At 33.2% G+C, this 25,421-nt stretch overlaps 2 protein-coding genes and 1 long non-coding RNA gene across 4 annotated transcripts; 1 reads left to right on the forward strand and 2 right to left on the reverse strand.

Moving 5' to 3' along the window:
- The first annotated feature begins 2,418 nt into the window (after positions 1–2,418).
- LOC140049459 (uncharacterized) lies at positions 2,419–12,554 on the forward strand. 2 transcript variants are annotated; one of them, XR_011845260.1, is made up of 4 exons: positions 2,419–2,608; positions 4,010–4,034; positions 5,088–5,317; positions 12,053–12,554. It is a non-coding gene; the product is annotated as an uncharacterized lncRNA (long non-coding RNA). The 2 variants fall into 2 exon arrangements; XR_011845259.1 differs by having other exon boundaries at positions 2,426–2,608; positions 12,187–12,554.
- Positions 12,555–12,561: 7 nt separating this feature from the next.
- LOC140049458 (proline-, glutamic acid- and leucine-rich protein 1-like) lies at positions 12,562–19,938 on the reverse strand. The gene is made up of 14 exons (XM_072094345.1): positions 19,720–19,938; positions 19,097–19,158; positions 18,704–18,809; positions 18,269–18,418; positions 17,657–17,788; positions 16,876–17,026; positions 16,486–16,612; positions 16,121–16,208; positions 15,773–15,867; positions 15,478–15,585; positions 15,137–15,363; positions 14,916–14,965; positions 14,508–14,714; positions 12,562–14,414 (listed from the first exon to the last, which is right to left on the reverse strand). Exons 1-14 carry the CDS (start codon positions 19,840–19,842, stop codon positions 13,746–13,748), a joined length of 2,295 nt encoding a protein of 764 aa, XP_071950446.1. The 5' UTR covers positions 19,843–19,938; the 3' UTR covers positions 12,562–13,745.
- Positions 19,939–20,080: 142 nt separating this feature from the next.
- On the reverse strand, positions 20,081–25,421 carry LOC140048622 (uncharacterized). Its single transcript, XM_072093376.1, has 6 exons — positions 25,039–25,421; positions 24,497–24,573; positions 24,218–24,400; positions 23,933–24,013; positions 23,520–23,585; positions 20,081–23,116 (listed from the first exon to the last, which is right to left on the reverse strand). The coding sequence occupies exons 1-6, from the start codon at positions 25,355–25,357 to the stop codon at positions 20,888–20,890; spliced, it is 2,955 nt and encodes a 984-aa protein (XP_071949477.1). The 5' UTR covers positions 25,358–25,421; the 3' UTR covers positions 20,081–20,887.

Here is a 25,421-nt window from a genome sequence, read left to right on the forward strand (position 1 = left end):
CGACATGACGAGATAGATTATCTTGCCAAGTTCACTTCTAATAAATACATGTCGACATGACGAGATAGATTATCTTGCCAAGTTGACTTCCTAATAAATACATGTCGACATGACGAGATAGATTATCTTGCCAAGTTCACTTCTTAATAACTACATGTCGACATGACGAGATAGATTATCTTGCCAAGTTGACTTCCTAATAAATACATGTCGACATGACGAGATAGTTTATCTTGCCAAGTTCACTTCCTAATAAATACATGTCGACATGATGAGATAGATTATCTTGCCAAGTTGACTTCCTAATAAATACATGTCGACATGACGAGATAGATTATCTTGCCAAGTTGACTTCCTAATAAATACATGTCGACATGACGAGATAGATTATCTTGCCAAGTTCACTTCCTAATAAATACATGTCGACATAGATTATCTTGCCAAGTTCACTTCCTAATAAATACATGTCGACATGACGAGATAGATTATCTTGCCAAGTTGACTTCCTAATAAATACATGTCGACATGACGAGATAGATTATCTTGCCAAGTTCACTTCCTAATAAATACATGTCGACATAGATTATCTTGCCACGTTGATTTTACAAAAAATATATGTCAATTATTTCTATTCTAACTTTAAGCAAATTACATTAGCAATATAGCTTGAAATAAAATGGCCAGGTGCGGCAACAAGTTCTAGTGATATTCAGTGACGTCTTGTTTTTTATGTGTTTGTATTATTATAATTTGTATTTATATATGTGCTATATTCATTTAATAACTAGCTAGCGTCTGTTAACTAAAAATGTATTCACCTCTTGCTTATTAATAATAGATGAATTCTGAATAATTATAGGCCTAATTCGTGCATATGCTTCTTTCATTGAATTTTTAAGGCCAGGTGCGGCAAACATTTATAATGATATTCAGTAACATCTTTTATTTTAATTAATTATTTTATTTTATGTGTCTGTATTTTTATGATTTGTATTTATATATATGCAATATTAATTTAATAACTAGCTAGCATCTGTTAAATAATTATTTTGTATTTTATTTACAAGGCCAAATCCACGCAAGCGAAAGCCATAAAAATGTATTTGCCTCATGTTTATCATTAATGAATAAAATTTCAATAATTAAAGGCCTACTTCGTGCATATGCTTCATTTATTAAATTTTAAAGGCCAGGTGCCGGCAAAAAATTATATTGATCATACATTTCAATAATTATCGATCTATAATTTCCCCTAAGTTTAATAATTTTTGGGATTTTATTTTGCTACATGATTTTGTTTTATTTTCTTATAAGTGGGGGATAGTTCAAATTACACAGTAAAATCCCTATTGTACACAAATGTTGTAAATAGAGAGGTATTTACAAAAAAAATGAAATGAGATGAAAAAGAAAAAGAAAAGCTAACTTATAAAATTTACATCGTTCTCACTAGAAAGCGACATTATTTTCATCAAACTGAAAATTGAAATACAATGGGTTCTAGTAAAAATAACGAAAAAAACACCTTTTAGTATTATAGCATGGACAAAAAATCCAGTCAAATTTGTAGGCATTATGTCGGCTATAATAAAAAAAAAGTGTCAATAGAAAAAAATTGAAAAACAAATTACATAATTAGACCAGGTATTGCAACTATGGAAACCTCTCTTTTTTTTTTGGTAAAATAATAATCATTAAAATCATAATAAATAAGAATAAATTTAAATAGGCCTATTGAATCCAGAATTCTTAACTCCGTGCTTCTCAACATAAGTTATTGGCTCTCGATGATCACTGTGTAGGCCTATGTGTGTGATTGTAAATAAACCAATAAATCATTGATTTACAATTTTAATTATTAAAAGATGTATGTTGAAATCCGATAATGACAACGCCCATACGTTGTAAGTTAATCAGATAAATGTTAAAAGTAACAATAGTAACAGACAACAAAGTAAATACTGTACCACTTTTGATCTCGAAAATTCTAGGCCCTAAAACAATGTTTCCACTCCCTTCTTTAAACATGCTTATCATTTTGATTTCTTATTTTTATCTTTATTTCGGAAAAAAATAAAATATAGTGTGAAAAAAAATACGTATATAAATCGTTTTCTGTACCAGATAAACACGAAGGTTCTTATTATAATAAGAAGTAACTAAACAACAATAAAGTGCAAACGGTCATTAAATTATCATTTTCTTATTATATAATATGTAATATTGTAATACCCTCTTGACAATTAAATAAACAGATAACAAGGTATTGGCAATAATGATATATTCATCCCTAAAATAACAAGTGTAAACCAGCACATTTGGTAATATTGATCGATAAGAATTTACGACGTACCCGGTACCGAATCATCGATTGCAAATTAACAAATTTGTTATCGAAATGATTGGCCGGATCACCTGAAGCATATCATACAGCACCCTTATATATAGAGCATCTCTTTCTACTTTGGTCACAATATCTGAAACATTGAGCAAGTATCCAAGTATCAAGCTTCACTGTCTTAAGAAGAAACTCAGCACTTTCTCGAATCAACAATGGCCAAACGTCGTACTCATCATCGGAATGCTCGCTCTTAGCGTCATCCTCCCGGTAAGTTTTCTTTTCTTTTTTTTTTAAACTTCTAGGCTAGGTAATCTATCATTATGAGTGAAACTAATTGCAAACAGATATATTTTTTAATGGTCACATATGATGAGGAAATCAAAATTTGAGCATCACACCTCTGTAACTCATCCCGATGATATGCAAATTAGCTTAAATATTCATATTAGGGTGAATCTACAGGGTTACCATATCTCAAAAACTACTAGTCAAAGAGAGTTGATGTTTTCACTGATTTAGTCATAATTTATATAGGCCTATTTGTATTTGCTCTAATGAAACATTTTACAAAAAAATAACCGGAAGTACAGAATTTGACCCTCGAACCCATTTCTCAATATTGCATATATAATGAAATTAAAATGTCTGTAGAGACTTTGTTCTGCCCTCACAAATGACTGGGATACAGGTTTCTAATAGCCAACATTGGATTGTTAATCTCAAAATCACACCTGTATCACTCACCTCGAAGGTATGCAAATTATTAGTACAATATATAGGGGTTCCCATATATCAAAAACCTATAAGGCTAGAAAGTCTACAGACATTTTAGTCGCATTACGGTATGTATGCAAACATTAAGAAATGGGGTCGAGGGTCAAATGTTGTACTTCCGGTCATGTTTTCATAAAGTGTTTCATTAGAGCAAATATTAATATATACATTCTGAATAAATCAGTGAAAAATCAACTCTCTCTAACTAGTAGTTTTTGAGATATGATAACCCTGTAGATTCAACCTAATTTGCATATTTAAGCTAATTTGCATATCATCGGGATGAGTTACAGAGGTGTGACGCTCAAATTTTGATCTCCTCATCATATGTGACAATTTAAAAAAATCTCTGTTTGCAATTTGTTTCACTTTAAGCTGTTTTTTTAGATAGATTACCTAGCCTATTCAGTACTTTCATTTCTCAACATTTTCTCTACAAAATGTTATTGGAAATTTTGAATGTTTTTGGTAAAACTGCAATACAACGGAAATAAACTATTTGTCGAAAACTCTCTAAAGTTTGATTTCACCTTTTCTACTTTACTGTAATGTCTAAATTATACTCTTACCAGTCGTTTTGGGGTAATTCTGAAATACAAATAAATTAAACCATTCTGTCTGTATGTCGCACACTCTAAAAGTTTGATTTCACCTTTCTACTTTACTGTGAAGTAACCAGTCGTGTCTCGGTAATCTTGAAATACAACGCTATTAAACTATTCTGTCGGCTGATAAATTAAAAATAAAATAAAAAAACAAGTGAGTAATTTAAATTATTGTGAATATGTTTAAATCAAAGCGTGGAGAAATACAATGATTATTTATTTTTGTTTGCTCCCAAGATCCAATTGGCTTATTTTGTAAACTATAATAATATGTATTTATTCATTGCAGGCAAAACAAACGACCGCAGAAGCAGGTACATTTTCTTTATATAAATATCTTTAGATGTCTTGTGGATTACCACCTTTAAGGATATGTGATTGAATTCGCTTATGGTTATCCAAATTATATATATAAACATCACAGACACAGAATAAATTCACATTGTTCATTACATGGCAGCCGTGACTGATTTTACAATAGACCTCTTGAAATACCGACAATACATCTTTAAATAAACAAGGCCAACAGCCATTAAGTCGCGTGCTACAATGCATAGTGATACCGGACCGACAGACAGACCGACAGACCGACAGACAGACAGACCGACCGACCGACATAGTGAACTATACTGACCGAAATTACTGAACATGTTTAAAAATGTTGAAATGTTTAAAAACATTTATATTTTTTTAATTTACACGTGCGTAGCCTGTCACTTTTGACGTGCTCGTATAACGTAATTTCGAGTTGAAAAGTAAGTCAAGAAAACAGAAATCGGGCAAAAAGAGTGCGCAATAACATTTAACGCGCAGTGCGCGCGCAAAAATATGCGCACTCATGGCAATTTTGTAAACGCTTAAAATTGCCTGAAACGTACTCTTATTTCATCGAAAATAAATTTTGAAAATGTTAAGCGCGCGTACGCATGCGTTACATGCGCTACGCACGTAATTGTATTGCCATAATTATGATGATTTATGCCCTGAAATTTATGAGTACCAAATTTTATTTAATTGTGATTCATGGTTGTGAAGATATGATTACAAACGTGATTTCGTTAAATCGTGCGTAGACCGCGTAATTTTTTATTGCGCACCGTGAAAACATAACCACATTGATTCCTGGCCATAAGGAATATACTGTGAAAAATTGACCTAGCTAGATTAAACTGATATCAAGATAAGGTCAGAAAGCGATAAAACGCATAGTGATACCTGACCGACAGACCGACAGACAGACCGACAGACAGACAGAGACCGACCGACCAACCGACCGACCGACATAGTGAACTATAGAGTCGCTTCCACGCGACTAAAAACAATACCAACCAATAACATGAGATTATTATTACTTCTTGTTGTCTTAGACACAAATTGTGTTAACATATTCAGTGATGCCTAACTGCATTGAACAAAAACAAATGTGCATCTTCTCCGGATATTCTACAAACTGTAAAAAAACATGTGGCAAATGCTGTGTTGACAAATCGAGTGATTTCTACTGCACAGGCATTGAAGAAAATCAATTGTGCGACTTAACCCAATATTCTACAAAGTGTAAAAATACATGTGGCAAATGCTAACAGCTTAAAGGCAGGTAAATGTTAATGGCGTAGCCATGTTTTCTGAATGAAAGTTTTCATATAGGTTTGAAATTGCAATAAATTTGATGATAAATTAATACCGTCCATGTAGTCCGGTGGCAGGAAGGGGAATCACCACCCGAAAGGGGACAAATTGCCATCCAACTTTTCCGTAGATTACGAATATGGAAGGTAATCGATCAGGATAGGAAGCGTTTTCGAGATATAAGGGGTCAAAGTTCAAAATTGACCAATTACAACAATGTATTATGTATATGTATTATAACAAATTTAATGAATCACAATTTGGTCTTTTATTACATTTTTATGATTATAGGTGTCTATTCAATCACCTATGTCAATATTGACCAATCATAGAACGTACCTATAAAACGAAATAAAAACTAATATTTAACAAAAAGGGGATGTTTTCTCCTCCTGTTAATCAATCGCAAAAGAGTGAAACCAAAATTTACAAAAAATACAAACTAAAATTTAAGACAAAATGTTATGTTTTATCATTCTGACATCAATCATACACAATCAAAAGAGCACATTCATCATTACACCAGTTGACATAGGTCAAAGGTCAACATTTGAACAAGTGATATACTAAATAATGCACAGTTATTCAAACTATGAGATCGATCGTTATTTGATCAGTGAAGTTATGGTATTTTTTCTAGTGCGCATTATTTTAAATGTATTATAATACTGCAAAATAAATAATAAAATTAATATTATGACTTAAAATTTTATGATGTTAACATGTTACGCTCACCTTCAATGATTTGCCACTACACAGTTGCATTTACTAGGGCTACAATATTCATTTTTGGAAAATAAACTACTATTCATCAGAACCAGAGAATACCAATTCGTTCACAGGATAGGGCATAGGCAGATCCAGGTGGCCAAACTCAATCCACAACTCACTACACAGACCGACCACAATTTTTATATAGCCACATAGTCGAGTCAAACTGTTTCATTACCCCAAAAAAATTGCAAGAAAATGTGTTTTGATGAATTACAATAAAAAATTGTCTCAAAAAACATATATCAAAAGTTTACCAAAATCGGACTACCGCAAAGGTTCAAAATTTGACGTTAAAAAAGATGGCTGTCAAAATGTTCAGAACATACATATTTATATTTACCCTTTTTAAACATTTTGTTGAAACATGACCAGAAATTCCATTTTGTGACCTTTGACCCATATATGGCATAAAAAAATGTTCATATCTACGTAACTAAAAATCATAGAACCTTGATATTGGTGTCGAAATGTTCGGAAAATACATATTTATATTTACTGTTTTTGAACATTTTTTTCAAAAATAACCGAAAACATAAGGTTTTGACCTTTGATACTTATGGCATGAAATATTTTCACATACATGGCATGTTTTACGCGAATGATATTTTTTTTTTTTTTTATCTTATGTCGGTTCATCCCACTTTTATTTCCAAACCACTGTTCTCTTTACATATATTTTTCACTATACACTATACATATCATTATATTTACAATGTTTGTTTAATCATCTGTATACATATACTTATTTATTCATTTGTTTACATATTATCACATTGATTAAACATATTATCTGTAAACACATTTTCATTAACAAGCTTTTTTTTTTCTTACATAGTTGTTTTTGATTTTTTCATCTACCACATTTTCATTTAACAATGCATATTCTCTGTTATACTCATTACTTACTACATGTTTACTGTTAACATAATATTGTTCTCATCCTTTAACATTAATATTAATATTTTTGTTCTTTAATGTTTACAAAACTTTTTTACTTTCTTCTCTTATGTGGATTCATTCCACTTTTTTTTTTTTTACTTATTTTCTTTAAAAAAAAAAACTATTTCCATATATTATTTTGTTTTGTTTGTTTGTTACGCGAATGATATTTTCATGCAGAGCCTGTAATCAACTTTTACGCACTTAGAAGATTCAAACGTAGTGTTTTGTAAAAATTGTTAAATATAAAATACCTAAATTATTCCTAACTTGATTACAGATTAATATAGAGGAATCTTTATTTGTAATAACTGCCAGGTTTGTGGACGTTCAGTTTAATTGTTTGTTCCGACATACCACGCTTCTGCTCCTTTGTAATTTTGTCCTCGTATAAATGCTCCACATACTTTCCAAAAAAAAATCTGGAATGGGAATATTTGATGCACATTTACATTTCGATGGAGAGTTCAGATTTTTGTATGATTCTTGTTGCCATGATTTGTAACGAGAAGTTAAATTGTGTCATCTTTGGTTTGTACAGTATTTGGATTTTGTTCACAGTTTTTGTCTTTCGTCGGAAAGTATTTGCAGAGAAAGTGGATGCGGTGTAGATTCTTCAGTAGAGCCTGTATAATGGTTGTGGTGAATGATTACTTTCAAATTTGATAATTAATTCATCTGTTGATTTGCCATCATTGTTCCCAGTTTCCCATAACTTTTGGTAGATGTTCGAATCGTGACAATTCCAACTGTGCTATAGTTTTCTCCTTTTTTAGACGTTCCATCTAGATGTAATGTATGATTGGATTTGTCAAGCAGTTCTTGCGAGGATGACAACTAATCCATGTGTATTTTTGATAACGGCTCTGCCTCCTCCAAGCTTCCAAGTTGTTAAACACTTGTAGTCTATAGCATTTCTAGCTCCAACAATTTACTTTGTTGTTGTTGTTTAATAAATCCATTATTTAACTATTTTATCATTGTAATGTCCATGTTCATATTACGTCTTCATCACTCTGTTTTTTCACTTCTTCGTCATTTCTTCAAGTTTGCTTGCTCAAGATTTGAGGCATGTTCAAGAAGAATTCCATTATATTTTGTTTTCATTATTGCACCACAGCTCTTACAACTTTCTCCCCCTTTAACCTCCTTCCTTTCACTTCTCCCTTGTTATTGCTTCCAATTACTTAATTTAATCTTTAAATAGTGTGTATCGTGATATTTTTTCTCTTGCATCTATTATTTTTACATTATTTTCAAACTGTATAGTTACACAATCAAGTTCCTTTGCCATTGTTTGCATTTGATTGTTTTCACTGCCATTTGCCTTTCCTTTAATCCATTTTCACATGCAATTCTTCCAGATCCTGTATGTATATTACAGGCTCTGCATAGACATCGTGTCAAAGGGAAAACCTTGTGTTTTCGATTATTTTTGAACAAAATTTTCAAAAACAGTAAATATAAATATGTATGTTCTGAACATTTTGACACCAATATCAAGGTTCTATGATTTTTAGTTACGTAGATATGAACATTTTTTTATGTCATATATGGGTCAAAGGTCACAAAATGGAATTTCCGGCCATGTTTCAACAAAATGTTTAAAAAGGGTAAATATAAATATGTATGTTCTGAACATTTTGATACCAATATCAAGACTCTGTGATTTGCAGTTACGTAGATATATAAACGTCATGCCGTATATGTCAAAGGTCACAAAATGGAATTTCCGGTCATGTTTCACAAAATGTTCAAAAAGTGTAAATATAAACATATATATTTTGAACAATTTGACACCAAATACAGCTGTCTACTACAAGCGGTTACCGATTTTCAAAAATTGGCGGCCATCTTTTTTAACGTCAAATTTTGAACCTTTGCGGTAGTCCGATTTTGGTAAACTTTTGATATATGTTTTTTGAGACAATTTTTCATTGTAATTCATCAAAAAACATTTTCTTGCAATTTTTTTGGGGTTAGGCCCTATATTTTCATATGTTGACCCGACTAACAGATAGTTTGGCCCATACAGGAGTGAGGATTCTAAAATAACCCATATGGATTTGCCCGAATGAACCCTCTAAGGACCCTTTTGGAAACTCTATGTGGTGTAACTTAACTCTTCCCTGGTGGTGTGCTACATAAGGCCCTGTATTAGAAATTAATATGGGGTAAATAGTTCATAGATGAACTATAGAATAAAACTAAATGTGCCAAGGGCCGACCTTCATGGACCTTTCGGGGTTCTCTATGTGAAGCTACAAGAGACCCTATATTGGAAATACTGTATGTGGGGTGAAAATGTGGGTTCATAGAGATATAATAAATATCCCTGTGCACCCTCGATCATCCATAAGGGCCGGCCGGTCATCCTTCATGGATGGACATTAAGCCCCATAATGGAAATATAAGGGGTGACACATGTGAGTTCATATAGACAGGCGCAGCCCATGGAATAAAGCTGCCTGTGCACTCTCGATCCTTAAGGAAAATGTATGGATTTGCCCAAATTAACCCAAAGGGCCTGTCCTCCATGGATGGACATTAAGCCCCATAATGGAAATATAATGGGTGACACTGTGGGTTCATATAGACAGGCGGGGCCCATGGAATAAAGCTGCCTGTGCACTCTCGATCCTTAAGGAACACTTATATGGATTTTCCCAAACTAACCCAAGGGCCGGTCCTCCAAGGACATTAAGTCCCATAATGGAAATATAAGTGGTGACAATGTGGGTTTATATAGACAGGCACATGGAATAAAGCCGACTGTGCACTCTCGATCCTTAAGGAACCCATATAGATTTTGCCTAAAATAAAACAGGTCATCTATTTAGACCCTTCTGTGGTTCTCTACTGTATGTTCAGTTCTACATTTGGCCCCCTGTATCGGATCAATGCATCTGGCTACATTTAGGTTACTGTGTTAGAAATATATCGGGTAACTAAAACGGGTGTCGAAACCTAAGACCACGAAAGCTAAGACCCCCTAAGACCACGAAAGCTAAGCCCCAAGACCAAGATTACAAAAATCTTTCGCACCTGCCTTGTATTTTAACTCCCAACATTTATTCTGAATACCACACCTTAGAATTGGCACTTTTATGAAAAAGAATCACATAAAAAGTAACAAATACATTTTTAAATTGATGATTTTACAGACGTTTTTCTCGCACAAAAACTGTTTGCGAATTTCGCATGACAAGCCTACAGTACAGTAGCAGTTGTAGGCCTACCATGTTCAATGTTTTTGTTTCTATGGAACGTCAAACGAGCAAAAATTATATAGAGGGCTGAAAACTCTGTGGAGTCCATCAGTGTGGATGGAACAATGTAAAATTAAAATTGTAATGATAATAGTATAATCATGCAAGTACGAAGAAATAAATACTGGCAAATAAATTTTAATTTAAAAATCATGATTTGTTTCGTTTTCTTTCTGTTTTTATACTTGTACTATTATTGTTGCTCTTTTGGCGCTCCATAGAAACAAAAACATTGAGCATGGGGGGAGCTCGAGGAGTTACAGTATACAAAGAAACATGTCTGTAAAATCATCAATTTAAAGGATTTATTTATTTGTTTTTATGTGTTTCTCCGTCTGAAAGTACTTATAAATCCTAATTTTAAAGTGTAGTATTCAGGATAAAGTTAGTCAACAAATTTGGAGTCAAAATACAAGAAAGGCAGGTGCGTAAGAAAAACATCCTCTGAACCAACACAATGGAGTAAATATATACCAACAAACAACCCGTCAAGTTTGTTTGTTGTAAAGAAAAAAATATACATTTACTCAACGGGCGAAAATAATGTGAGTTTAATCTATGTTTTGCGGTAGTATTTAATTATATTTATGGTAATAAATGAAACCTACTGTGTTTAAAATTATGTATGGATAAACAAGTATTGTTTTTAAGCTGTAGTATATCTTAGAATTTGTAATTTTAGGTCTTGGGTCTTAGCTTTCGTGATCTTAGGTCTTAGGGGGTCTTAGCTTTCGTGGTCTTAGGTTTCGTGACACCCTAACTAAGATTAAGCCATGGGAAAAGCCTGTCTGTGCACCCTCAATCCTTTTAAAAGGAACCCATATGGATTTGCCAAAATGAACCAAGGGTACTTCTGGATTCTCTATGAGCCGTACATTCTGTTTAATTAGAAATACATGGATACCTAGATACCTGAATGAAGTTGCTCAAATGTTTCTGAAAGACATTGTACTGTATAGTAGTAGTAGTATTCCCCTTCCACACCTCTTTGAATTAAATCAGGCCCGATAGGCTCTTATGTTCAAGATTTCAAAGCAATAATCACACTTGTATTTTTCAAACAGTTAATCTATTAGATTGAATAAAAATATCTAGGCATATATTATAAACGTTAGAAATCTCTATGCCATGTCGTTATTTAGATGAGAAAAACAGGTCAAAGGTTGAAATTACAGAAAAATAGGTGTTTCAGTCATTTTTTGAAAAAACTTGGCTCCCTACGACAAATATTTATTAATTTATGTTATTATATAACCTTATTAAATTATGTCAAAGGTCAATAACCACACTTCCGGTCATTTTCAAGCAATATTATCTGTTACACTGAATATAAATGTATATCATGGAAACAATTTGCTCCTATTTTCAATTCTATCCGACCTGCCGTTACTTAGATATAGCGAAAGGAGGTCAAAGGTCAAAGTTGCTAAAAATGGGGTTTCCAGTCAATTTTCCAAAGAAAGTTCTGTTAGAGCTAATATAAATATATACATTGTGAACAATGAACACCAAAATTATCTCATTACGTCCAGTATTTCCAGAGATATAGCATGTTTTATAATTGGTAAATTTTGAACTTTGACCCCTTATATCTCGAAAACGCTTCCTATCCTGATCGATTACCTTCCATATTCGTAATCTACGGAAAATTCTGGTCTAGAAAAGTTGGATGGCAATTTGTCCGCTTTCGGTTATCAATTTTCGTATTTTAAATGTTTTAGGACCCCGTTGAAAACAAGCTATATTACAAGTTTTATCCTGATTTTCTCCGTTATTGTTTTTTGACAATTTCTAATAAAGTCAATCCATATCTATCCGTTTCTTCACACATCTTCTTGGGCGTACGCCGACTCAGCACTAAAGCTATGTTCCCACTACTAGAGACGAAACGCAGGGACGTAGATGCAAAGCAAGTGAGTTGACCAATGACAAGCAACTGTTCGCAACAATCTACCACCTCTGCCACCAACTACTGTGTATTCGGGGATTGGTTACGTCACTTCTTAAAAAAAGACTTCCTAAAATACTTTTATAAATGAAGTAGGACATTATTATAACCTATTTATTTATTATACAATGTTACCTTAAACAATAAAGTAAACAATGTGACAGGTAGGCCTACAGTAGGCCTAACTTGTCGATTGATGGTTACCATAACGATTTTTTGCATTTCATATCAATCAATTGTGAGTATATAATTTGTAGTGGTTTTGTTTTTGCGAAATAAATTTTGAAAACTCTGAGCGACATATAACATCTTCGGTTTGGACTTTGAAAACATAATACTGTTGTATATGCAGAGTAGCAAGCATTTGTTTTCCCCACCTTCAACGTGTAGGCGTACGTTATGAATTACATTACATTCGGCATATCCGGACTTAAAAACGACGTCAAAGGTCAAATTCCACTTAAAAATAAAAAGTACACGATTTATACGTCTTCAACAATTCGAAGGCGAATGTTTGACTCAAATAGAGTAGATTTTGGGGAATCGACTGTATTTAGCTGCCTATTGAGTGTGGGAGTGAGTGCAAGTGTAAGGTTTAAAAGTGTCCGTCGGTTTGAAGACGGTGCATGGGGATGGAGAGGGTGAATGGCGGTCGAGAGGGTTAGTGTGGAAGGTGATACACCTCTGCAATAAAAATAAAAAACCACTTTTCTTGTTCTATCTAAAACTACGAATACACATATATATAGGTTTTTATTATTTTGAGCATAAAACAAGATGTACTATCTAATATAGAGAAAATACTGTAGAGAAATTGAATACATCATTATTGTAAAACAAAAACTTAGAATGAATCACATGTACTGATCTATACAGTATACTGGTACCTCATAATTTATGTCAATCATAAAACAAAATATTCGTATGTATTATTTGTCAAAGTTGTGACATCCATTGATGCACTTTTTTTTAATATGCTGGTATGTCAACAAAACTTGTTTTAAATTTGTCGCCAATGGGTGTATACATCATGTCACCACTAATGCTACTTTCATTCAAATTGTGACATCAACTGGTGAGTACATTTTGTTACCAATATGTAATGCACCTTTTATGCTGGTATGTCCACAAAACTTGTAAACATCTCCTAATATGGAGTGTTACAAATGTGTCACATTCCAAATTGTGATATCAACTGGTGCATACATTTTGTCACCACTAATGCTTCTTTCATGCTGGTATGTCTACAAACTTGTAAACATCTCATTATATGGAGTGTTACAAATTTGTCACATCCTAAATTGTGACATCAACTGGTGCATACACCTTGTCCCCACTAATGCTCCTTTCATGCTGGTATGTCTACAAACTTGTAAACATCTCCTTATATGGAGTGTTACAAATGTGTTGCATCCCAAATGGTGACATCAACTGGTGTGTACACACTGTCACCACTAATGCTCCTTTCAAGCTGGTATGTCCACAAAACTTGTAAACATCTCCTCTTCATCGTTATCCTCATCCTCACCAGTTTCAATTTCTTTTACATCTTCACTCTTCTGTTGTTGCGTCTCAATCTGGTCACCAATTTCTTTCAGTACTTTTGATACTGGTTCTGTAAACATATTTTCAGAACTTTGTAAACTTTTTTCTTCAGTATTACTAATTTCTTTACTTCCTCTCCTTGACATCCATTCCAATTCAATTTCAGTATCATCAGCATCAACTTCTTTTATACAATTCTTCTCTTTTTCTTCAGTGTCTATTCTAATAACTTCTTCTTGTTCTACTACTATCTGACCTTCAACCTTTGTTCGCTTTTTGTCCGTTTCAGATATTTCATCAGTTCTAACCCTTTTATACTGGTCACCACTGTTCTGGTTCATTTGCATACTCTCACTACTGCCCTCTATAGACTCATTTTCTATATGTTTCGCTTGTAAATCAACATTTGATGATAGACTAGAGGTTCCCAGTACTAAATTTTCCTGCACATTTTGAGGCATGGACAGTCTGGATTGTAGACTAGTACTTTCTTGAAGTTCAACCACAGGAAGACTGGATTGAAGACTATGTACTCTAGGATGCATCAAGGCTGCACATGTGATAGAGGCTTCTATACAAAAACTTGAAACCTAAAAAAATACAAATAAAAATCATGATTTTGTGAACTTTCAACATAAAATTAAACAAATTTTAATCCGATTGATGGAAAATTAGCAACTTACAAGTGAGCTGGGGTCTTGTCTGCCAAAACGAAACAATTGCACAGCACAATGAAGCGATGGCGGCCATCTTGGATGCGGGGCTAAAACTTGAGCCAGCAGTACATGGTACAGGTTCTTGCGGCAATCTTGTGAACTGTACGGTACTGGAGGTTCTTCAATATGCTGGTGAACTTGTAGGAGCTTGCTAACGGTGAATTCATGGATAAGCTGGGAAAAAACCAGACAAAAACATGATGCATATTTTAAAATAAAAATACAGTAGGAGGCCTTTGGGCTACCACTATTAGGAGAACACTTTCAATGGGTAATATACAGACAACTCTCCCAATACTGGACTCTATGAACTGGAAACTCTCCCAATACCACTATTTTTTAACTTTGAACGATCGATTACAAATAAAAAATTACCTTGTGTTGAGCAGGACTTAATTGGCATGACAATAACATAATTCTCAAAACTGAAATAAAAAAATAAATACTAATAAAATAATAATCTAATCTCCAGCTGAGTTTAGTCTAACATTTCAAAAATTTTCAAAAAACTACATTTTAAAAACTTGGAAGCCATTTTAAATTATAACTAATACCTTTACTATATTAAATACATTTTTTAATTGTAAATATTCTACCTTTCAGAGCAGCACCACAGACACCACTATTTGAAAATAAGTTAAATTTCTGTTGACTATTGAACCCTTGAACTTTGACCGATGACCCATACAAGCTGGCTTGTGATTGGCTACAATCCTGCACAATGTAGTCCATTAGCTTGTCTGCATTGCTACCTATCCCAGCTGCTGCCCCTACCGTTGCTATCCACTTTTCAAGAACAGTATAAACTTTTGTACGCAAAACACTAAATAATATAGAAACCTTTACAACTAAAGTGATAAATTCTCTCCATGTTTAAATACATCAAAAAATGATAAAATTCTGAAATAATTATTTTTCTTTATGAAATTTAAACTACCTGTATGGTTTCTGAGAAATTTTACTTGTTTCTGAATTTGTTGACTGTAAACATTGAACAAGCAATTGATTGATTGTACGCCCCTCCGATATTAGGTTACCATGACAACTGAAAACAAAGTTTGACAAGTAAAAACACCAGATGAAAACTAGAATTTAAGTCGTCACAACAATACATGTAATATCAAAGTCTGTACAAACAAAAATTTAGTAGTACAATACTGAAATGCACAAAAATCATGTTAAAGTTTTACACATTTGAGAGATAAGTGTAAAGTGTAAGCAAAACTTGTTACCTTGAAATCAACGACGATAAGATATCCAATGCTGCCCTCTGGAGAATGTAAAGATTTGCTAAAAGTATACAGTACTCAGTAGATTTTTGACCAGCCTTTAAAACATAACAAATGTGTTGACAATTGTTTTACACTAACAAGTTCTTATTAAGTTTCAATAATTTATATATTTTAAGCTTGAAAACTTTAAGTGACAAAAATATGTGATGTGCCTATATATGGACATGATGATGCCATATCACTACCATATTTGGGCACATCACATTTTTTGTCAAACTAGTTTGATAGTGTATACAGAGGTTTAGGTTTAAAAAGCAAAGCAAAACAGTTAAAAATACTATTACTCACAAGCATGTATGGTTGAACTGTGAAACATCTACAGCATAAACGGACAACTTCAGGGAGAGGCACTCTAGCAACAACTGAAAATGGTCCCCTAAAAAAGACAAGATTTGCATAATAAGATTTGAATATGAGATTTGCATAATGAGATTTGCATTTATGATTTGCATATGAGATTTGCATAATGAGATTTACATTTAATTACTTTGATTTGGATAAGTGTTAGTCCAATGTTGTAAAAAATTATTTTACATAATTGGTTAAAAATTATCCAAAATAGCAGTTTGATTGAGTATGGCATGGTGATGCCAAAATAAAGTTACTGGAAATCTGATTTGACCTTTGACCAAAATTGAGCCCTATAAACTTACTGAAGCATGTTACAGACACATGCACACAAAACATCAAAGTGTTGCGTAAGGTGCAGTGTTCTTGATGGCTCAATGTCAGGGACATCTGGCATATTGATACTGACTGCAGTTGGAAGACAGTAGTTTTCTATAAAAAATAATATTGAAATGATAAATATTTGGGGGTGGTTATTATTAGGGTGGGCTTATTTTGATAGGTAGGGCTTATTCTGAGGGATAGGGCTTATTCTGAGAGATGGGACATTTTCTGAGGGGCTAGGCTTATTCTGAGGGGTTAGGCTTATTCTGAGAGGTGGGGCTTTTTTTCTTATTATGAGGGGCGAGGCTAATTCGGAGGGCGGGGCTTATACTAAGGGATGACCTTTATACTCTCTAGGCTATTATTCTCACCTGTTTCCAACCCATCAAACAAACTCCCTAGAATTTGATGTGCAGTGACAAGCAGACGATCAAAGTAGTGAGTCCATGCTTCTGTATGCTTAATACCTGCATTTCCACCTCCTCCAATTGTTGCTAGCAAAGGGTAACACTCAGAAGCCGCCTTAAAAAAAAAACCACATTATGATAAATTACAATATCCCTATAATCGAAAAAAACAATTTTAAAAGATCACATTTAGAACAATGCATCGCAGAATTGTTGACATTTCAAAGAAATATTAATTTGATAAATTACTATCTTCAGGGGCAGATTTGGGAATTTTTCAATGAAGGGGTGCTTACATATATTATTTATAGTCTGCCAATAATAAATATCAAAGAGGGAGTGTGCGGAACTATCGTTTCCACCCCTGATCTTCCATTAATCTAATCTTTGTACAGTATTTAGACAATGACTTGTGCATGTTATATAACCAAAATATACTGCTGGGACTAAACAAACAACTAGAGAGGAAAACAGTAGCATTATTAATAAAGTTTAATATGTAAATAATAAATACTTTGTTCTTTCTTCATCATGCAAACCTCTTAAACAACCTTATACAGTCTACACTGTCAAACTTTATGTGACAAAATAATGTGATGTGCCCATATATGGACATGATGATGTCATATCACTACCTAATTTGGGTATATCACTACCTAATTTGGGTATATCACTACCATATTTGGCCACATCACACTTTCGTTGTCAAACTAGTTTGATAGTGTATAGAGCTTTAAAACTCTACCTTTGCAATATCAGTATCTAAGCTTCTCAATGAAGGCAAGACCTTGTCCTCCAGTTTGGACTTGATAGGACCACATGGACCAGGAAAGTAACGCATACAAGATAACAGTAACTGCAAAGCAGAGACTAACCACTACAAAAATAAATTAAATTAAAAGATTTTTATTTAAAGAAATATTTATAGATTTTATTTTTTAAATAAATTAAAGCCTCGATCACACTGCTAAATTAACCCCAAAAAAAGTTCAATCTAAACACTGGCTGCAATTATCTTAAGGTTGAATTAACAACTACCTGCCCAGTTAAACTAATAACATGGTTTAGTAAAACCATGTTACTAAGTCAATGTCGCCATACCTTGGTAAAACCAGAGCAAAACAAACCGCACTATAATCCAAGTGTGAACAGTGGTTAAAGTGCTCATGTTTGAATTTAATATTTTTCAAGTGTGGATTATAAAAACCAGTGAATATCTGTAAAGGTCTGTCTACACTGTCAAATTAGTTTGACAAAAAGTGTGATGTGCCCAAATATGGTAGTGATATGACATCATCATGTCCATATATGGGCACATAACAAAAAGTTTGATAGTGTAGACAGAGCTTAAGCCTACCTCATCAGAATCTTTGATTAAACACAACACAATTGAAGGTATGAGTTCTGTAGCTACTTGTCTCGACAACTCAGGGAACACAGTCACCTGTTCTAGGATCTTACTTGTTGTAGAGCAGGCTACCTCAAGTGTTTTCACAGTATTATGAGACTATAAAACACAAAACATGATATATCAAAAGTGTGTAAAGCTCTGTCTACACTATCAAACTTTATGTGACAAAAAAAGTGTGATGTGCCCGTATATGGACATGATGACATCATATCACTACCATATTAAGCCATATCACACTTGCTTGTCAAATAACCTTGATAGTGAAGACAGGAATTTAGAGATTGAAAGAGAAGGATTGACAATTCTGATCAGCAAAATTAAGGTAAGATATTTTTTTGACAAGTAATAACTTTTAAGTTAGGAATCATGATCTTGTTGTACCTGGAATATTTGAAGTAGAAGTCTAAGCCACGATATACAGTGCTGGTTGAACACTTCACTGGAACACTGGTCGACAATCAAACCCAGTAAACATAATGCTTCAAGTCTGAAAAAAAATATCCAACAATTCATTAAATATAAAAAATGTTCATATCATCAATACAATTATAAAATAAAAAGTAGTGTGTTTGAATTTGAAACAATTATTGTATATGAAAAAGGTACAAATCATGTATATATCTATAATTACAGTAGACCTTCTCCTTTCGGACACACCCCTTTGCGTGGACACCTTTCCATGAATTTAAGGAGAAATATAGGGTTTTTTCCCCCCGGAAATTGAGGTTGGGTTCCGAAGTACATGTACATGTTTTAATTAAGTCTTTAAATTACCTTGTTTTCCTAGAATTTAAAGCGTTGTTAATTCTGCCAATCCAATCTTCAATACTTTTTGTCTGTTGGTAAAAAAAAAATATTTTCATATATTGTAATAATAAAAACGAATTTATTAATATTCTCAATACAATTTTTAACTTAATTAAATTGTGACAGTGTGGACGTGGTTAATAATAATAACATTGTCTATTTTATGTTTATAAAATGCTAAACTATTTATTATAGTAGTAGGCTAGAGTGCCTAGTAAGTATAGTGAACCTTACTAATCATGGAAAATATTAATTTAAAAAAATGTTATTTATTAATTATTAATAAAAACAAAAAATATGCCTATAATTTTATTGCTAATTTGATGTTAAGTTTTTACTGAAATTTTTGCTACACTATTTTAATTTATGAATGTGTAGTAATAAGGTAGTTTTGTGCAGAACATTGCACCTCCTACATAGTACTTTAGACCTTAAAGACTAGAACTGTTGATATCTAACTAAACTAGGCCTAGGCCACGAGTCACTGCCATTATTCATTATTAGGCCCTAACACCTGTCTGAGCATTGATTGAGCCTAGCTAGAAGAGTATGTTGTAATGCCCATAATTTGTATGAATTGTTGAACATACCGATATTTGCAGTATCTTTAGCTCCGACAAAGATTGAAGCACACTTGGAAGAGCATCTTTATCTGCATTTTGGCCTAAAACTGTAGAAAATAACGTTGAAGAAACATCCACGTGCGACACCATGTTTATCGTCTATTGATAAACAGCGACCTCTATATTTCTACGTCATAAAATCTTTTTTTCCCCAAGAACAAATTAATTAACTTTAAAAAAATATAACAAAACATTTACTAGATGTTTATATTATTGTATTATTATTCAACAATTGATATTTTGAATTCTAAATTTATTTACAAAAATATGTTGGGTAAAATTTAGACAGAAATTAGTAAACAAATTAGTATTGCAATTTTGTACGCATATTAAAATAAAGTAAGTCTTATTTAAAACAAATAGAGGTAATTAATAATAAAAATATACTGAATGACACAACATTTTTAACAATAAAACCTGATTAATAACAAATCTTTGTATAAAACGGTAGATACCATTTAAAATTTTAACCAGGGAAGAGTAAATTGTAACTTAACGCCTTATACAGGAAAACTTTTCTGTATATAATTTAGGTTTTAATAGTAAATTTATATAATTTTAACAGTTTCAATTGGTTGAGTCATTATCAAATCTATGTATGGGTCTTTTACCTATTCCAAAATAAAGTGATACACATATTCATGATGTATTAACAATAAAATAGTAAATATGTTAAATTCACTGCAGGTATAAAATATTGTAAAGCAAAAACTAAATAACTGGTAATAGTAATACTGTACCAATCTGGCAAAACAGTAATGAAACAAATTATCTTTACACAAAAATACAACCATCATTGGCTGGTTTGGATGTCAAAATTAAAACATAAAATAAAGGGTTTTAAAAAAAACAAACCATAGATCTAGAAGTTATTTATTGTGTATTTAAAGTATAGCTTCTAAATATATATATACTGTATATATTCCAAAGGGCAAGGGTTTGAATATTGGTAAAAGGGGGAGGAGGAACAATAAAAGAAACCCCTAAAACAGAGTTTCTGGGTGCCAAGTTGCTTCTTTAATTTATGGATTTGTATCCTAAAAGTTGTGGCGCCATCCCCTTTAAATATAGGAGAGAATGTCCCAATCAACCCCCTCTCCCCTCCCTAGGATCTGCACCAGTGCCATTTTTGCATTCAAGGTAAATTTGATACAACTGTTCTGTAACTTGTCTTTCGACTTCTGAGTTGATACTCGGATTCACTACCACGTGATCTGTTAACGTGATCCATCTCTGCCTTCATTTCACGGTTTATCTCTCGCTGAAGCTTTAGCGCCATCTTCCTATCCAACGCTTCCTGCTGTAGTCTTCGCTCTTCCTCCGTCTGCAGATTAAGAAATCGTTTGTGCTTTAAAGTTCCAGGACTTAACGGTTCGCTATCGCTCCTAGTTTTTCCTCTTTTCAGTTTACTTTTCTTTGGAGAAGGCGATTGTACGATTTGCGTTTTCTTTGGTGAAGAATGAGAAGACGTTTGTTTATATTTTCGTTGTCCTTCAATTGTTTCATCGCATTTTCTTTTGTTACTAGAAGAGGAATCTGCAGAAGGTTTAAATGACAATGTTTTATTAAGTATCAAGATCTTATGATCTGGTTTACCTTCAAAGTCATCTTTATCTTCTGGTGTTTTTATGCAACTTCTATCCTCAGACTTTTCTTTCAAATTGGTTGTGTTTTCAACATTTTTTAAATCTTCATGTTTTTTCTTAAATTTGGCAAACATGTCCTCGATAGTTTTACAGTTTTTGAAGTCAATATGATGCTTCCTTCTTCCCTTTTCTTCTGTTTGGTTTCTTTTCTTAATTGTTTTCTCTTCTGAATACAGCTTACTTGGTTGATCTTTATTTTTCATGTGACTTTCTCCAACTTTAACTTCATCTAATAAAGAAGGAGAATGACTACATATTCTATTTACATAATCAATTTCTTTATCATTTACATCTTCATAATGTCTATCTGACATTTCATTATTCTGATCAACTAATTCATTCATATTTTGTTCATTCTCATCAAAATCTTCTTCAACAGTTTTAACTTCTTCAACTTTCCTATTCTTGTCATCTTTCTGTTGGACAATTTTACTTAAAATGTTTTTATCAATTCTAGTAGTCTTGTTCTCAGACATCAATAATCGTGTCAAGTTTTTCCGTTTCGATTGAGATGGTGCTTTCGGCTTCATACGATAGACTTTTCCTGGGCTACGCTTCAAAGAATCTGCAGATTCGGCACTAGTAGCGCTCTCTGCTTTTTTATCAAGAAATGTCTGTTTGCCTGTTGTTGAAACAGGACTTGAAGTACTCATTATAGTACTGTCTTCATGGTTGACAGATAAACCCTTACCAGGACTGTATTCAGTGTCTCTTTCTGAAGGTGTGTTCACATTAGATAACTTCTCACTACTATTTTCTTGTATAACACTTTTACCAACCATGACAGATTTCGAACCTTCTAAAACTCTGTGCTCACGCTCCTGTGCCAAACTTAACCACTTATCCATGAGCAATGGACTTTTCTGAAGGATTTCGCTCTCACCTTTCTCAAAAGCATTCTTTAAATTTTTCGGTGTACTATGAACAAGCGAAGGTGTTTTTCCATCGGCCAGTTTCCGAGCAGCTGTACGAGGCGAGATTACTATTGGTCTGAAATGAGACAACTCATGAGATATGCTATCTGTACTACCAACACTATCTGACCGGAGTGAGTTAATCCTTGGAGCACCTGTAGGAGGCGTCTTTGCAATCAGTGTAAAAGCGCCAGTAGGCTTTGAAACTATTTCTTCTTGGTTGCTTCTAGTTTCGTCATCAACATCAGAAGGTGGTGAGATGTTTAGAACTGCCATTGGACTCGGTGTAAGATCCTTACTGTCGAGAATAGTACAATCATCAAATAAAGAGAGTTTATCACTTTCTGCTACAACTAGAGATTCCACCATATCTTCAACTGGTTCATGCTTGAAATTTGAGTTGGAGTTTTCATCAAATTCCATAGCTAAGTCATCATTGTATTCTTCAACACATACTAATGAAACATCAGCTCTTCCAGTAACTTTGGAAGTGGAAGGACCAAGAAACATTGGACTGGTGGTACTGTTGGAATCATCATTAATTACATCCGCTATTTTTATTTGGCTACAACTCACTTCTGGTGAGCTCTTCTCCACATGAGTAAAATCGTCTGCCAAGAGATTATCTTTGGTGGACTCACCAGACAAGCTGCATCCGGAACCACTACAAGGTCTGCTCTGGTAGTTCTCACCCTGTTGGGGTTTTTTGAAGAAGGTTTCGATGTTCATAGCTGGAATCTTTGTGTTCTTTTTGGAACGTGGGGTCAGACGTTTGTTTGAACTTTGACTCATTGACATTGAAGTCTGAAAAAAAAAAAATTGTATTTGAGAGCCACTAAATCACTAACTGAAATTCAACTCACATAGGAAAATGTAGGAAGAATAGAGGGGCATATAATAAGCATTTTCTGTAAGAAGTAGTGCAAGCTAAAATCCCATTCCTGCACCTTTAGTAAATATTATTCAAGAATTCCCGATTCGTCCTATAGCTCTGTCTACAATATCAAACGAGTTTGACAAAAAGAGTGTGATGTGGCAAAAATATGGTAGTGATATTCCCAAACATGGTACTGTAGTGATATGACATCATCATGTCCATATATATGCACATCACATTTGTTGTCACATAAAGTTTGATAGTGTAGACAGAGCTTTACAAATCAGGACAATCCTGTATAAATCGGGAAGGAATGTTATGAATAGTTACCCTTTCTAGTTGCTCCTGCAGTTTTCTTGCAAACTCTTCATCTCTCTGAGTTTGTTTTAATTTGCCCTTAAAAGGTAATGATAAAAAGAATGTTTGTAAAGTGATAAATGAAGTTATGATCATGTATAATGATATATAGGATATTGTATAATGATATATAGGATATTGTATAATGATATATAGGATATTGTATAATGATATATAGGATATTGTATAATGATATATAGGATATTGTATAATGATATATAGGATATTGTATGATGATATATAGGATATTGTATAATGATATATAGGATATTGTATAATGATATGGCAAGTGGATAAAATAATGTAGGTAAGAGTGATATTACATATATAATGTATGATACTTAGACGAGTGTTAGTACTGCGACATAGTAGAATTCGTTGTATACCTGTTTTTCTTGTTCTTCTTGAAGCGCCCTCGCTAGTTGTTCATCTAGTCGTGCTTGCTCATCAGCTAAATTTCCAGAATTCTAGAATAAAATAAAGTTTCTTTACTTTAAGTTTCTTCAATGACACAATTCAGAAATGTATATTTTTTGTTTCCTGTGGTTGAAAATTGGTTGAAAATAAGTTTCATCCAGTACATCTGTAAATCAATGGCAGGTGGCCATGTTGAAACAACATGGATACTATCATTCATTTAAAACTTTAAATACTCCACAATAAATACATACATGTAGACCAGGTTCTTCAGTCTCAGCTATCTTCCTAGCCAGTTTCTCATCTAGTTCTCTCAACCTCTCTTCTTCTTGTCTACGTTTTTCATACTCCCTAAGTTCCTCTTCTTGTATCTCTTTGATAATCTTTTGACTCTTGGCTTTCTCTATTTTCTCTTGCTCTTCTTTTTCCATTTGATGCTTAAATTAAATTTAAAACATAAAACATATTTAAAACATATTTGATAAATAAAGGCATTTTTATATATCATGGGCTCTTCCATTAGTTTTAGGTACCTTTTTAACTTCCTTTTCATATTCTTCTCGGACTTCTCCTGGTTCACACACACGGATTGGATTTACAGGCTGAAGAACTACAGAAGAGACAACGGAAATGCGTAATGATTCAAGATTCAAGAAATTGTATAAAGTTATAAAAATACCAGCACTTTAGTGGATTATTCCATTAAAAAATAGGGGTAAATTGTATCAAATAAATAGGCCTACAAAGTATTTACCCCCTCAGCAAGTGATGTACAGTATGTTATGCTGTATCAACGACATATTTGAATCCCAACAAAATATATGACAAAATTAGACTGCTGATTAATGTTTATTTTAAGCTAGGTCTAGTCTATGCCATGGAATGGGCCTAGAAGATCCTAATCTAACAGATATTAATTATTATATTACTAGTCTACTACTTCTTTAAAACTTTGGTTAAAAAAATCAAAACAATACAATATACTGTAGGCCTAGTCATTTGGCAGGATATCCAGTCATTTGACATTTGACCTATGAATAGGCCTAAATACCAAATAATTTTAAATTTTACGTACCGTCATCCGTATCTTCGCCTTGAAGCCTTTTTCTGATTTGTTCAGGAAAAGTCGCCTGTATTTCATGCCATTTCGTCCAGTTTATCAACTTATTTAGCTTAGTCTGTTTCCTAGCCCAATTACTGATTCGCAATCGGCAAAGCGGGCAGGTAAAGTTGACCTGCTCAACCGTATCGCGAAAACAAGGCCTGCAGAGTTCATGAGAGCAGGGCATTGTAACTGGTTCTACAAGAATACTCATGCATATCGGGCATATACAATCGGCTAGACGAATGCCTTGTTCATTTGTGTAACTTGTCTCGGCAATTTTTTCTTCCATAATGTCAAATTACGCCACAATCATGAAATTTATTTCGAAAACTTTGACAAGACATGATAGAACT

The sequence above is a fragment of the Antedon mediterranea genome, chromosome 5 (assembly GCF_964355755.1).
Source record: "Antedon mediterranea chromosome 5, ecAntMedi1.1, whole genome shotgun sequence".
In the NCBI taxonomy this organism is placed as follows: Eukaryota; Metazoa; Echinodermata; class Crinoidea; order Comatulida; family Antedonidae; genus Antedon; species Antedon mediterranea.